The 15,980-nt window shown below is 46.0% G+C and overlaps 1 protein-coding gene across 2 annotated transcripts in view; it reads right to left on the bottom strand.

Annotated features, from left to right (window-relative positions):
* The window catches only part of MAP3K15 (mitogen-activated protein kinase kinase kinase 15), a 272,744-nt gene that overhangs the window by 87,812 nt on the left and 168,952 nt on the right, over nt 1-15,980 (bottom strand). For both annotated transcript variants that reach the window (XM_075335432.1, XM_075335433.1), the window contains exons 10-11: nt 13,640-13,790; nt 3,476-3,583 (exon numbers count right to left, since the gene is read on the bottom strand). In XM_075335432.1, coding sequence (XP_075191547.1) covers nt 3,476-3,583; nt 13,640-13,790 — 259 coding nt within the window. The remainder of the gene's footprint in view (nt 1-3,475; nt 3,584-13,639; nt 13,791-15,980) is intronic.

The raw sequence follows: 15,980 nt of genomic DNA, 5'->3' as shown, positions 1-15,980 counted from the left end.
TCGGGGTAATAAGGAGTTAATGGCAGCCCATAGGTGCCACTAAATCCTAGATTAATCATGTCAGGCGTCTCCCCAAGATTCCTTTCATGATTAATCTTTAAGTTACAGTAAATAAACACACACACCAGAAAAAATCCTTTATTAGAAATAAAAAACACAAACATATACCCTGGTTCAACAATTTAATCAGCCCGAAAAAGCCCTCCATGTCCGGCGTCATCCAGGATGGCCCAGCGTCGCTTCCAGCTCTGCTGCATGAAGGTGACAGGAGCAGCAGAAGACACCGCCGCTCCTGACAGCTCCACGCGGCAAATAAAGAGTGTCGCATCTAATGTATGCAGCAATTCTGGGCGGCTGCTGACTGATATTGTTAGGGTGGGGGGCTCCCCATAACGTGGAGCTCCCCATCCTGAGAATACCAGCCTTCAGCCGTATGGCTTTATCTGACTGGCATTAAAATTGGGGGGACCGCACGCCGTTTTTTTTAGTTATTTATTTATTTTACTGCACAGTAAAGACACGCCCACCGGCTGCTGTGATTGGGTGCAGTGAGACACCTGTCACTCAGCGTGGGGGCGTGTCTTACTGCAACCAATCATAGGCGCCGGTGGGCGGGGAAAGCAGGGAATACGAGATTGTTTAATGAGCGGCCGGCTTTTTCAAAATAGTAAAAGCCGCCGCAGCAGTGTGAATGCCGTGCAGCGCCGCGCCGGTGATCGGGGAACGGTAAGTATGAGAGAGGGGGGGAAACTGACCGACAGACTGTGAGAGAGGGACAGACAGACAGAGAGACCGACAGAGAGACCGACCGACGGACTCAGGGAGATTGACCGACATACACAGAAATAGAAAGAATGGCCGACATCACTAGAAATAAAAACACCAAATGGACACGGACTATAGGTAGATGCATATGTCGCGGGCGGAGGAGGGGACGCTGCGCTCTCCCACTGCTCGGGTCCGGCTGCCGCTGCTGCTGCGGCCCGCTGCTGCTCGGTGGCTCGAGAGATGGGCCGGATCCCGGGGACTCGAGCGGCGCTCCTCGCCCGTGAGTGAAAGGGGAGTTTGGTTGTTGGGGTAGTTTATTGTCCGTGACGCCACCCACGGTTGTGGTGATTGTAGGGACACCACCGCTGCTCTGTATGGGAATCCCGGGAGCGGTGACAAGGAGCAGCAAAGTTGTTAGTTCTCCCCTCCGTGGGTAGGGGGTTGGTTGGTCCCGGGGCCCAGTGATGGGGTTGGGATGGTGGACAGGCGGGTTATGGGGCCTGTGGAGGTACAGAGACGCAGGGGCAGCGCTGTGCCGTACGGCACGGAGGTACTCACTCAGCCAGTAAACACGACACAGTTCTCGGTAAACAAACGGCTGGTTGGACGGGTCCCTCAGACGGTTACGTTGCTGATATCCCCTGCAGTTGACGGTGACGGTCTCTTCCCTGCACCTATGTGTTGTTGTTTGGTAGCGATGGGTTCCCACCGGTAACCCGCTCCCCAGCTTGGATATGAGCCGGAGGAGCTCCACTCTTGCCCGCAGGCGCTGGCCCTGGGAAACTGGTGCCTTGGCGGTGTCTCCCCTTAACGGTCGGACTGTTGCCTTCAATCGGGACTTGGTTGCTGGGAGACAGTCGTCCCCTTCACTGACGGATTTGGCAAATTATGGCGACTCCTAGCCTTGCCGGGATCCGAAAGGCCCCTGCCCTGGTGCTGACTAATCTTCGTATACCGCACCGGTACCGCCGGGTCACCACCTGTCCACGGTCCTTTCGGCAACCTCCAATCAGTCTCGCCTGCAGACGGTCACCACCGTCTGCCAACCTTGCTGTCTCAGTCCGAGGCACACACCCGGACCAACTTCAGGCTTCTTGCTGTCACTTTCTCTGTTGCTCTTACTTTAGCTCCTCTACCACTTCACTTCACTTCCTTTCACTTTCAACTCTAACACTCATCTGCCTGGTTTTCCTGCCTCCAGGGCTGTGAACTCCTCAGTGGGCGCAGCCAACCGCCTGGCCCACCCCCTGGTGTGGACATCAGCCCCTGGAGGAAGGCAACAAGGATTTTAGTTTTGACCTTGTGTCTACCTGCAGGGAATGTGGGGTGCGTGTGGTGTTGTGACCTGTGACCCCTGGCGTGCCCAGGGCGTCACACATACGTGTTTACTAACGTGTGTGCACATACCCATAGACTTTCATTGTGTCCACGTGTGCGTGCTCCGTGCAGATAACGGACATGCATCCGTGCAAAACGCAAACACATACGGATCACGGACACGCACACACGGACATAATGAAATAACGCACGTGTGACCACAATCATAGATTAACATTGGTGCATGTTTGTCCGTGTCTCCGGTATATACGGAAACGGAACAAACACGCACGTGTTTCACGGACGTGTGAAGGGGGCCTAACACTAAAGGGTGCTTTACACGCTGCGACATCGCTACCGAGCTACCGATATATCGTCGGGGTCACGTCGTTATTGACGCACATCCGGCGCTGGTACCGACATCGCAGCGTGTGACACAAAGGAGCGACAATCAACGATCGCAAAATTGTTCAAAAACGGTGATCGTTGACACGTCGCTCCTTTCCTTAATATCACTGCTGCCACTGGTAAAATCTTGTTCGTCGTTCCTGCAGCACCCATCGCTATGTGTGACACCGCAGGAATGACGAACATCTCCTTACCTGCATCCACCGGCAATGAGGAAAGAAGGAGGTGGGCGGCATGTTATGTCCCGCTCATCTCCGCCCCTCCGCTTCTATTGGGCTGCCGCTTAGTGACGCCGCAGTGACGCCGAACGCACATCCCCCTTGAGGGAGGGATTGTTTGGCGGTCACAGCGACGTCGCTGACAAGGTATGTGCATGTGACGCTGCCGTAGCGATAATGTTCACTATGGCAGCGAGCACCAAATGTCGCACGAACAACGGGGGCGGGTGCTATCGCTAGCGATGTCGCAGTGTGTAAAGCACCCTTAAGAGAAGGGAAAGGTAGAACAGAAAACCAGTAGTAGGAACTTGGATGGATTTGTATCAGTTTTGCAAAAGCACTGGGCTGGGGAATGGACTAAAGGCCCTGTCACACACAGAGATAAATCTTTGGCAGATCTGTGGTTGCAGTGAAATCATGGACATATTGTTACATTTGTACACAGCCACAAACCTGGCACTGATTGTCCACAATTTCACTGCAACCACAGATCTGCCACAGATCTGCCACAGATCTGCCACAGATCTGCCACAGATCTATCTCTATGTGTGACAGGGCCTTAACAGACACTCTCCAAAATAGTAGAAAATTTGTAATGAAAATTATTTGGAAAGTTGCTTAATTTTGATTTAGTAAGCAATGTCACTTGTCAATCACAGCAGATCTACTATTATTTAGACCAACAAGTTAGAGAAGCGATATTGCTTATTATGTAGCCACACTGCTCATCTTTCAACCATTTCGTTAAAGAATGGCGCTCTTACCATTTCCACAGGAGACACGTGCCATAATGAAACAGTCCTCTCTTCCGCTTCCTTATTTATTGAAACATACGATGGCTGATAAACCTTAGTGGGTTCCAAGACAAGAACCTAGAATCATAATTTGCATTTAGTTATATAATCGCAGAATGTGATAATGGAGATCTTACAGACCTGCATCCACAGAATACAAACCCACACATGAGATTTGTGATAATATTTTCCCTTACAGCATATATATAAATTTATCCTTGCTGGATTTCCTTTTGCCAGCACTGTACAATTTATACAGACTTCTGTACAAGCAAAAATGAGAACAAGATCTGTTTCTCACACTATTTTATTTAGGTTAAGGGAACCCTGTAGATCTCAATCATGTAACAGAGTGGTCATGCACAGAGACACTGCTAATTATTAGAGGATAGTAGATATTTGACATTGGGTGGCATGCATTTATAAAAGTCTTTACATAAGGCATCTTTCACTTGTCAGTGATTCTGGTATGTATATGCTAGTTTTTATACAAGCCAGAATCACGGATATACGCAGACCCATTATAATCAATGGGTCTGCGCACACATCAGTGATTTTTCACTGACCGTGTCTCCGTGCGGAGTACACGTGTGTCATTGATTGCCGGACAAAGAAGTGTCCGTTTTTTTCTGGCATCACTGATGTCCCACGGACCACACTATGGTGTGATCCGTGAAACACGTACCAGAACAAAACGTACATTGAAAATAAAAAGCATTTTCAACTCAACTCACCTTCTCCAGTGATGCTGTGTTCTGCCTCTGCTCTCTGCTTCCTCCTGGCCAGCTCATTATGGCATGCATATTCATGTTGCAGCCAGAGCCGACCCGGAAGTAGCTGCAGTGGTGAGAGACACAGCAGCCAGATGCAGCAGAGCCAGAGATTTCAGCACCACGGACAGCAGGAGCGGGGACAGGTGAGTTTATCGCCATGTGCAATCACGGAGTACGGATCACATATCACGGATAGCACATGGACAACCCACGTGTACCATGAATCACAGCATATGGAGAGACATGTGCGTTTTTAACACGTCAGTGATAAACATCTGTGTTTTTGACTGACATGTGAAACAGGCCTAACCTTGAAGTACAAATTGATGACAGGTTCCCTTTAAGGCCTGCTTCACACATCAGTGAAAAACACAGACTTTTCCACTGATGTGTTAAAAACGCAAATGTCACTCTGTGTGCCGTGATTCACGGCACACGTGGGTTGTCCATGTTCAATCCGTGATACGTTATCCATCATCCGTGATTGTACATGGACGTATACTCACCTGTCCCCGCTTCTGCTGTCCGTGGTGCTGAACTCTTCGGCTCTGCTGTGTTTCCGCCCCCGCTGCAGCTACTTCCGGGTCGGCTGCGGCTGCATAGAAGAATATGCATGAGAATTAGCAGCCAGATTGAAAGCAGTAGCATCTAGAGGCTGGAAAATGTGGAGTTAAAAATGTTTTTTATGTTCAGTGTCCGTGTTTTTCTGGTATGTGTTTCACAGACTACACCATAGTGTGGTCCGTGGGACATCAGTGATGCCAGAAAAAAACGGACATGTCTCTGTGCGGAAATCACATTAGCTGCTGACCTCTGATTGAAAGGCACCAGCTGCGATTAGTAAAAGCTGTGCTTCTTTGTGCGGTGCCACAAATTATACTCGCCAGAAGGAAAGTGCTGACGGCGGCGGCCCCGTGTATGTACCGGGCCACAATCATCATGGGGTCTAGGTGCCTGCGGGCTGCAAGAAGCAGGCTTAGGGGAGGCATGCGGTCTGCGGGCCGCGTGTTTGAGACCTCTGTTCTAGAGTTTCTAAGAGAATGAATGGAGGACAGGTGGCAAGCTCGACCACGATTCCATTCAGATGGGGCTATTCAAAGCTATATTCTCAAGATAAGTGGGGGTCCCAATGGTCAGAACCCCTATCCTAACCATAAACACTGATAAAAAGGCCGGCACTCATGCATTGAAACAGTTTTCCAGGATTTATTCCAGTACATCAAAAACATCATAAATGACGCATTTCAACATTATGTTTGAAAAAGGCTCAAGTAGAGGAGAAATGGGTCATTTATAAATGTTTTTGATGATTTAATGGAATAAACTTTGGAAAACTACTTCCATGTATGTATCAGTCTTTTTATCACAGTTTATAAGTGGTAAACCTTTCCTTGACATGAGCTCTGCAATCTCAAGAGAGTCAACTGGAATTATAAGTGGAATCTACAGCAAAAAAGAGGGAGCACCATCAGTAATAATGGGGTTCCATTGCTATATTTGTGAGGGAATTAAGAATATTATGTGAGGAGTTTTTCTGATTTAGTAGATTTATATGTGGACCTATCCTACGCATAAGGCCTCTTTCACACGTTCGTGAAAATCTCGCACGTTTTTTCACGGACATGTCAAAGGTGCGTATAGCCCTGCGTGAGCCGTGTTTATGGCACATGTGTGTTCTCCGTGTTTTATCCGTGATAACACACGGAGAGCGGGAACTTTCTGCTCACCTGTCCCTGGCGTCGCTGTCCGTGGTGCTGATCTTCGGTCTCCGGTCCTGCCGACTCCCTACTGCTGCTGCTTCCAGCCGCAGTGAAGTGAATATGCAATGAGTATAATGAGCGGCGGTCGTAAGCAAGTGACAGCAGCGGCAGAGACAGGAGGGCTGGAGAAGGTGAGTAAAGTTTTTTGGGTTTTCTCTCAGACACGTGTGTTTTCTCCGGCGCGTGTCACACAGAACACCTCCGTGTGTGACACCCGTGATGCCGGAGAAAAACGGACATGTTGACGTGTGGAGCACACGGACACACGTATACTCCACACGTACACACGGTCCATGGCAGAACACGCACGTGAGCGCAGAACCATTGATTTTAATGGGTCTACGCGTGCCCGTGTCTCCGGTAAGCGAGGAAAAGGACCAAACACGTACCGGAGACACTGACGTGTGAAAGAGGCCTAAGTGATACTTTCCAAACTTGGCATAAATCTTTAAATAATTTAATAATCAGAAAAAGAAATACCTACCAGGTATCAAAAGAACTACCGTACATATGTTGTTGGGATACTACGGTAATTTCCAAACTTGGCACAAAACCTTTTAATGCAATCGTAAATCATAATATTACAGATATATTTACTGGCAGATTCCTATGCCTGGTCACTGCAGAAGAAGCATCAGCAAAACGTGCTTCTAGTATGTTCTGGAGTGGGTATATGTATGCATCTCCTTGATTATGGTTATGTTGCCCTCTGACCTTTTGATTCTTTACCCTTTTCCTTATGGCTTATGAGGTGTCCATCTCATTATACCTACTGCATGTATAACATTGATATCTACCATTTTGCTAGTTGATACTCTCATATTTCTGTGTTTATATATGTGGTTGATCACTTAGTATGGCTACTTAAAGTTTTGATCCTGTGTATTCATTTTTTTTTGTTTACATAGTTCATATGTAAAAACTTGTTTCCCTTGAATTTCTGACTTTGTCATTTGATTTAAAGTCTAATTCACCCATACATTTTTGCATGTCCGATATATAAAAACAGACCATGGATATATTTCACTTTATCTTAAAAATGAATAAAACTTTGTTTTATATTAGGTCTATATTTTTCTTTCATTTTTGTTTCCTCGGTTTTGAGATGCTGTTAAAACTTTGGGACACGCTACTTTACACTTTACAGACGATTTTCTTATAGTATTAGTCAACTGAGGGGTTCAGGCGCAGTACCCCTGCGATTACCGCCGGGTCTCTGGCTGCTGTTACAGCCAGGACCCGGCTTTCACTGCCCAGAGCAGTGCCCGTGCCGATCCCGGCAGTTTAACCCCCTGAATGCTGCGATTGATGCGATTGCAGCATTCAGGAGGCAGGTAGAAGAATAACTTACCTCTCCCTGGCGATTGGGTCCCTGTGATGCGATCACAGGGGCCCGATCGCTGCCATGCCATTCCCGGGTTACTGAGCTATGGATTGCCTCACAGACCATGTTGTATGCATGGTGTATGAGGCGAACTGTACAGCTATAATCCACTGTAGTGATAAAGCACTGCAGAGGATTATAGAAAGGCAGCAAAAATAGAAGAAAGAATTGACATTCTGCTTCAAATCTGCAAGGAAAAAAAGAAACAGCATGTGCACAGCAAGTCAAGATTCTCATAGACTTTGCTGGGATGCGTTCTCCCTTGCAGTATTGATTAAAATCTGTAAGGAAAAAAATACATGAAAAAATCAACGTGTGCACATAGTCTTAGAAGTTTAATTAGTGTTTACTCAAGTTTGTTACAGAGTATATCTGCCGTTAATAAATATTGTGAGCACATACTCATAGTTTGACTTGTCGGTAACGGGCATGACCACTTAAAGTACCTGGGGCAGCAGGAATGCGAAATACAGCCTTGGTTGTATATATACTATACCCTGTGAGCTCTCCAATAATCTGCCTGGTAGTGCAAATGCAGCACCCCACAGGGCAGGTGGTTAACCCACTCGTTGCCGGGCCGTTGAGGGTCGGGTCAGACGATGTCACGGGTGGTCTTGTTCAGTTGCATTGACCTGAGGCGTGCAGTAAAAGGAAGGGAAAGCGGGGTGATTGGGGAAAGTTTGTCATGACACCACCTGTGGTATGCGGCCAGGGAGTAGCCGCCGTTGCAGAATTGCTCACCGGGGAGGGTCTTATGGCAGCCGGGGTGGTGCCGCTTCCGACAGGCAGAGCGGCCCCAAGTGGATGATAAAGGTTCTAATGGCCGTTGGCACCAAAGCGCTGGGCGGCGACGCCGGTAAGGACAGGCCAACACAGTCTCTGCGGGTTCAAGATATCTTTTACTCACAACTTCCGCTACCAGCCCAGTAGTACTGGTCGATCCCGGATCCATGGGAGGTCAGAACTGGTGCGGTAGTCTGTGGGCCCTTCCTTGCTGTGCTTTGCAGTGCGGGTCCCTTAGGCTTGAGTCCCTTCCGTACTAGGTAGAGTACTGTTCCCTATGCCAGTAGCGTAGATCACCTTGAGTCTGACTGTGATCGAGGCCCCGGAATCCTGGGTGCCACTTGGCTCTGGAAACTTGTGTGGTCAGTAGAGCATGGAACCATGGAACCCCTCCGTCCGGCAGAGTCTGATGATCTAACCTGGAATTGCACCACACTAGGGTGCTGCACCCTGAACTCCGCTAGCCCCGGGAGAACTGACATGGTATCTCCACAGCAACCGTTAAACTCCTATGTCCCACAGGAGCTACCGGGAAGAACGTCCGCTCACTATCTCTCCTGCAGGAGAACTCCTATTGCTGCTGTGTGTGTCTCCTAACTACCCCTGGTGGCTGCTCCTCCCCTCACCCAGGTCCTAAGCTAGTGGATTGGGGCCTAAGTTGTGATGCCATCCTGTAAATGCCACACTGTAGGCGACCCCTTTGGTACCCGACCCTAACCCAGTTCCCAGTGGGGATGGGGCAACCCCTGTGTGTATGTGGTTGTGTATGGTGATACCGGCACCGACCTCCCCTGGATTCATCATCAGTACTACACCCTGGTTGGAGTGCAGTACCCTGTGCTGACCAGAGGCTCAGGGGCGACACAGAAACAGCCGCAATCTCTTCCATTAATTGTTGATCAATTGAGTAATCGTTCAGACGATTGGGCCAAAAGAGTGTGGTCCTTGACAAATTGGTGGCAGTGGTGATATCAATAGAGTGCTGTGCTTGACACTCATAAAATGGCAACCTTTGTTTTTCATAACTACAGGTAACGTAAGAAATGTGTAACTTAAAGTTGTTGTGCAACGAACAAAATAAATTTTAATCAATAGATCTTGGAATAATAACATTTCCATAATCGAATGTGTGTAAACTAATGTTTATGTGCCGAGATAATCAGAATGAACTCTCATACGACCTGAATGTGTTCTCTAAAGAACTTATCACTGGGAAGGCTCTTCCTGTCACTGGGATTGGGATTATTTGCCGACCTTTATCGATGGGTTCGGTTTTCCTAAACTGTAATGCCAAGAGGGGATTGATGGAAGAGAGGGTATCCGAGAACCTCCCCATAAACTTTATATGAGGGCTTGGTCTGGAACGGTTGGTCACTTATTACATTCCTGACAACCCTCTGCGATACGGAATTTCATGTAAGGTTAATGTGGATGATGTGGATACTAAAGTTGTACATAAGAAAATGTGTTTGATGATACAGGGGAACTCAGCCATGCCACGCTGCAGGGTGATGTTGCTAAGGAGTAAGAATCAGCGCCAAAGGCAATGAGAACCAAGAGGTTTACACACACTAAAAAGACACATGTCATGTTTTTCTCACTATCTGACATGAAGTCAGAATAAACCTTTCCGGTTTTAGGTCAAATAGGATTACAAAAATGTAAACTTTTGACTTTGCAGAAAGTAATAAAAATGCCTTAAAACATTCTCTCTATAACTCATTATCATTATTCTGGCATTTGGTAAATATAAATAACTAGCTGTACTACCCGGCTTCGCCCGGGTTAATAACTGTTGTTAACAAAATAGAATGTATTAACAAAAATGTATTCTGCACACAAAAACCACAAAACAAATAGATAGAAATGTAATTATTAAAAAGCAAAAACTAAGCTAATAGAAGCATTTCACAACATGTATTTCAACACCGCAGATATTCCACACAGATTTAACTAAATTGGCCAAGTAATGTGCTCCGTCTGTCTCTTTCCAGGTCTGTCTCTTTCCAGGTCTGTCTCTTTCCCAGTCTGTCTCTTTCCCAGGTCTGTCTCTTTCCCAGGTCTGTCTCCCCGTCTCTTTGTCTGTGTCTTTTCCTGTCTGTCTCTTTCCCTGTCTGCCTGTCCCTTTCCCCGTCTGTCTCTATCAAGGTCTGTGTCTTTCCCCATCTATCTTTGTCTGTCTCTCTGGCTGTCTCCTCCTTCCCTGTCTGCCTGTCTCTGTCCCTGTCTGCATGTCTGTCTGTCTCTTTCCCGTACTGTCTCTTTCCCCATCTGTCTCTTTCCCCATCTGTCTCTTTCCAGGTCAGTCTCTTTCCAGGTCAGTCTCTTTCCAGGTCAGTCTCTTTCCAGGTCAGTCTCTTTCCAGGTCTGTCTCTTTCCAGGTCTGTCTCTTTCCAGGTCTGTCTCTTTCCAGGTCTGTCTCTTTCCAGGTCTGTCTCTCTGTCTGTCTCTCTCTATCTGTCTCCCCACCGACATATTATTACCTCACATATAAGCTTCTTATACTATGAATGTCTTTTGTTCCTATAGCAACCAATCACATCTCCTACTAATAAACTGTAGTTAAAAACTATATAGAAAAAATTCCTCTTAAAAATGTCAAATTTTATTAATTATATACTCTAAAAAACTGTCAGTGCAGTCATACAGAATAGCCACTTAAAAGTGGTTAGGCAGGTGAGGGGGACAAGTGCGCCAAAGGTCGATATTTGATATGTTATTGGGTATAGGTGGGGGTAGGCTAACCTCGCCCTATGAATTCCCCCTACCTACCAGCGGAGTGTAAACACCCTAACACTTGGTGCCCCCGCTCCTCGGCGGCTGTCCCTTACTGACCCTCCAATCCACAGAACCACCATCACCATAAATAGTGTACGTGAAAAGACGTGCAGGTCAAAAAATGTCTGTCTCTTTCCCAGTCTGTCTCTTTCCCAGGTCTGTCTCTTTCCCAGGTCTGTCTCCCCGTCTCTTTGTCTGTGTCTTTTCCTGTCTGTCTCTTTCCCTGTCTGCCTGTCCCTTTCCCCGTCTGTCTCTATCAAGGTCTGTGTCTTTCCCCATCTATCTTTGTCTGTCTCTCTGGCTGTCTCCTCCTTCCCTGTCTGCCTGTCTCTGTCCCTGTCTGCATGTCTGTCTGTCTCTTTCCCGTACTGTCTCTTTCCCCATCTGTCTCTTTCCCCATCTGTCTCTTTCCAGGTCAGTCTCTTTCCAGGTCAGTCTCTTTCCAGGTCAGTCTCTTTCCAGGTCAGTCTCTTTCCAGGTCAGTCTCTTTCCAGGTCAGTCTCTTTCCAGGTCTGTCTCTTTCCAGGTCTGTCTCTTTCCAGGTCTGTCTCTTTCCAGGTCTGTCTCTTTCCAGGTCTGTCTCTCTGTCTGGCTCTCTCTATCTGTCTCCCCACCGACATATTATTACCTCACATATAAGCTTCTTATACTATGAATGTCTTTTGTTCCTATAGCAACCAATCACATCTCCTACTAATAAACTGTAGTTAAAAACCATATAGAAAAAATTCCTCTTAAAAATGTCAAATTTTATTAATTATATACTCTAAAAAACTGTCAGTGCAGTCATACAGAATAGCCACTTAAAAGTGGTTAGGCAGGTGAGGGGGACAAGTGCGCCAAAGGTCGATATTTGATATGTTATTGGGTATAGGTGGGGGTAGGCTAACCTCGCCCTATGAATTCCCCCTACCTACCAGCGGAGTGTAAACACCCTAACACTTGGTGCCCCCGCTCCTCGGCGGCTGTCCCTTACTGACCCTCCAATCCACAGAACCACCATCACCATAAATAGTGTACGTGAAAAGACGTGCAGGTCAAAAAATGTCAGAGTTACTACTCTTATTAGTCAGTAATTATCAGTTTATCAAATTACAGAGGTTCCCTTAGGGAAAAATAGAATGCATTTTCATCCCAAACCGTATGTAGATACACATGTATTAAACCAATTAAATGCCTTGGCCCCTGCACACCTATCTCAGGGTATAGTATTTAACATCTCTACAAGATTATAGACGTGCAGGCGACAATTGGAGCCGTTAGAGTCACAACTCTTATTGGTCAGTAGTTATCAAATTATCAAATAACAATAATTCCCTTAGGGATGAATCAAGACCTGAAAAGCATGTAGATACATGCACATAAAACCAGATAAATGCATATACACCTGCACACCCGTCTCAGATTATGATATTAAACATCTCTATATGATTATAGTACTTATCATCTCATAATGTCTGTCATCTCTGTCTGTCATCTCGACGCGTTTCTCCCTCAAATATCTGGGGGTTCATCAGGAGATGTTCAGAAATCCATAGAACCAATACCACAATGGGGATCCGGTTATCACTGTGCCTGGTAGCGCCACTAAAGACCACACTAATCTGGGTCCTGTCTCATTAGTGGTGTTAGGAAGAATTCCTCACCACACCACAGGCCACCTCCACTTAAATCGGCTCGGTCAGTGCCGTATTGCTCCGCTGTAGTTCCAGGCTCCATTTACTTTAATGGAGGCATGTTTTTTGGACAGTAACTGTAAAGCGCGGGGTTACATTTTCCTGTCAAAACATAGTCTACGACGTTACCTGGGTCACATGAGGTGTCTGTGTAAAATTTCATGATTGTAAATGCGACGGTGCGGATACACTTTTCGTTTCACTTTTTCCCCATTATGTAGATAGGGTCAAAATTAATTGGTAAATTGGAACGCGCGGGGTTAAAATTTCGCCTCACAACATAGCCTATGACGCTCTCGGGTCCAGACGTGTGAGTGTGCAAACTTTTGTGGCTGTAGCTGCGACGGTGCAGATGCCAATCCCGGACATACACACATACACACATACATACATACATACATACATACATACATACATACATACATACACACTTTCAGCTTTATATATTAGATTTTGGTTCCTAATTGACCCAAAACAGGAAAGGTTTATTCTGATTTCATGTCCGATAGTGAGAAAAACATACAGAAGTGCTTTTTTAGATAATGTATGTAAATTTCTGGTTTCAACTGTATATAAAATGTGGTGAAACACTCCTCCCCATTTGTCCTGATGAACTTTTCAATCTTTCTTGTGAAATAATGTGAAATAACTTTTGAAAAACTGCAACACTGTTATTTTAGGTGTAAAAATCTTAGGACATGGATGGACACAGAAAATATGAATGCCATAGAAAAAGAACAAAATAAAAAAAGTTATTTAAAAAGACAACAAACACCCACCCAACTCTTGTAGGATTATTGTTATTTTAACAGACTTTCTTAATATTTTAGTGTATTAAAGTGTATGTAACATTCTTAAAAGTAAAACAAAAAATGTAAAATAATAAAAGAGAAAAATGAAAATATAGTATAAAAAATAAATTAATAATAAAACTGAAAAAATAAATAAATAAAATAAAGGACCGTTTGAGAATTACATACTGGAAATCTCAATCCATTTGTTGATTCTTTCGTGGCCTCCACAATGATATCCATCCAGAAATTCAGCCTTTCTTGTCTTGGAGAGTGCTCTGTGTTGAGTTTCTTGAATCTCTGGATTAGAAGCAGATTCTGTACAACTGACCTCAGGTACCTGGCGTGTAAATAAATACAGTCTAGTTTAGAGGTCTTCATGGATGTGTCCACAATACTGACTGTAAAAGAGAAGACAATATTATTGTGGCACATCACATTTTATGCTAACAACTCCTCCTTTGGCCACTATGGTGTCCTGTCCGTATTTCCTACAGACAAAAGAGTAGAAAAACTCCTTCCAAATAAACAGTTTCTCGTCTACCATTTTCAGGAATCCAATCTTGTTTTGGACAAATACTGAACACAGAATAAGAAAAAGTTATGTGCAAGAAAAAGAGTCACAACAGCACATAGGAGCCCCTTCTGCTTCATATTACAGTCATGGGTCCGTGACTCAATAATCACCAAGAATACTGAAAAGTTTATGCCAAGCTAATTGAGACTAAGGGGTACTTTGCACGTTGCGACATCGCTAGCAAATGCTAGCGATGCCGAGCGCGATAGCACCCGCCCCTGTGGTACATGCGATATGTAGTGCGAGCTGCTGTAGCGAACATTATCGCTACGGCAGCGTCACACGCACATACCTGGTCAGCGACGTCGCTGTGACTGCCGAGGAATCCCTCCTTCAAGGAGGCGGTGCGTTCGGCGTCACAGCAACGTCACCGCAACATCACTAAGCGGCCGGCCAATAGAAGTGGAGGGGCGGAGATGAGCGGGACGTAAACATCCCGCCCACCTCTTTTCTTCCTCATTGCCGGTGGACGGCGGGCGCAGGTAAGGAGATGTTTGTCGGTCCTGCGTCTTCACACACAGTGATGTGTGGTGCTGCAGGAACGACAAACAACATCGTACCTGCGGACGCAACGACATTATGAAAATGAACGATGTGACACAATGAGCAATTTTTGACTGTTTCACGCTCGTTCGTCTTCTCTCCTAGGCTTTACACGTTGCGACGTCGTTACCGGCGCCGAATGTGCGTCACTTTCTATTTGACCCACGACGATATCGCAGTAGCGATGTCGCAACGTACAAAGTACCCCTAAGTTTATGGCTACATAACAACTTCCAAACTACATTAAAGAGGTTGTCCACCACGTTTACATCGATGGCCTTTCCTTATGATAGGTCATCAATGTCTGATTGGCCGGGGTCCAACAGCCCGCACCCCACCCATCAGCTGTTGTCAGTCCTAGTGGTGGTAGCAGGCAATGCTGAGTTCCGGAGCTGCCGGTCAACAGATAGAGGCTTCGGATGGGCACTGCACAGCCAAATCAATAGGAGGCGGATGTGCACTAACCGGCCGCAGCCACTAGAAGTTGGCGAGCCAGCTCCGGAACTGAGCATTTTTGGCTGCGTGCTGCTGCCGCCGTCAAAGAGAACAGCTCATCGGTGGGGGTTTGGGATGTTGGACCTTGGCCGATCAGACACTGATGACGTATTCTAAGGATAGACCATCAGTGTAAAGGTAGTGGATAAACACTTTAACATTTCAATGTGACACCACTAAATTGCCACTAAGAATAGTGAATGTGGTCATGTGGACAATGTTGTCTCAATGTGTTGCGACAAAGTAATATTCAAACCTGCTTTGATGTGACTGTATTAATTATTATCCCAGATATTAGAATGGCGTTACCATCATAAGGTTTATTCCCTTATAGAGTTTTTGGTGTTTGTTTGTTTCATACACAAAAAATGCAATGTTTTATAGTTACAGCATTTTTTACCGTAACAACACATGGTGTGTTTTTTTATTCCCTTTGGTGCAGATATTAAAAGAAGCAGTGTGCCCATTTTGTTCCCCATCAAACACAGTTTGTTTCCTAAATCAACTTTTGACATTTTGGTTCCAATCCACTGGCACAACTTTTTTTTTCTTTATGGAATCATCTGTTCTTTCATCACCTCATCAGCCCATCTCCGTTAATGGTGCAAACAATATGCTGCTGTTTATCACACACTTACATGCAGACTACATCTATATTTACAGTCGAACATTCGTTAATATATTTGAATATTATAATGGATGGATAAATGGATAAATCTGCAACTCTGTTGTGTAAAGGCCACTTTGCACAGAACGACTTTGCTAGCGATGTCGCTGGTGAAAGCACTCGCTCCCGTCGTTTGTGCATCACGGGCAAATCGCTGCCCGTGGCGCACAACATCGCTAACACCCGTCACACATACTTACCTGCCTAGCGACGTCGCTGTGGCCGGCGAACCGCCTCCATTCTAAGGG

Source organism: Anomaloglossus baeobatrachus, chromosome 2, assembly GCF_048569485.1.
Source record: "Anomaloglossus baeobatrachus isolate aAnoBae1 chromosome 2, aAnoBae1.hap1, whole genome shotgun sequence".
Lineage (NCBI taxonomy): Eukaryota > Metazoa > Chordata > Amphibia > Anura > Aromobatidae > Anomaloglossus > Anomaloglossus baeobatrachus.
Note: the sequence above shows the minus strand (reverse complement) of the source record. Positions and strands in the feature narration are given on the sequence as shown.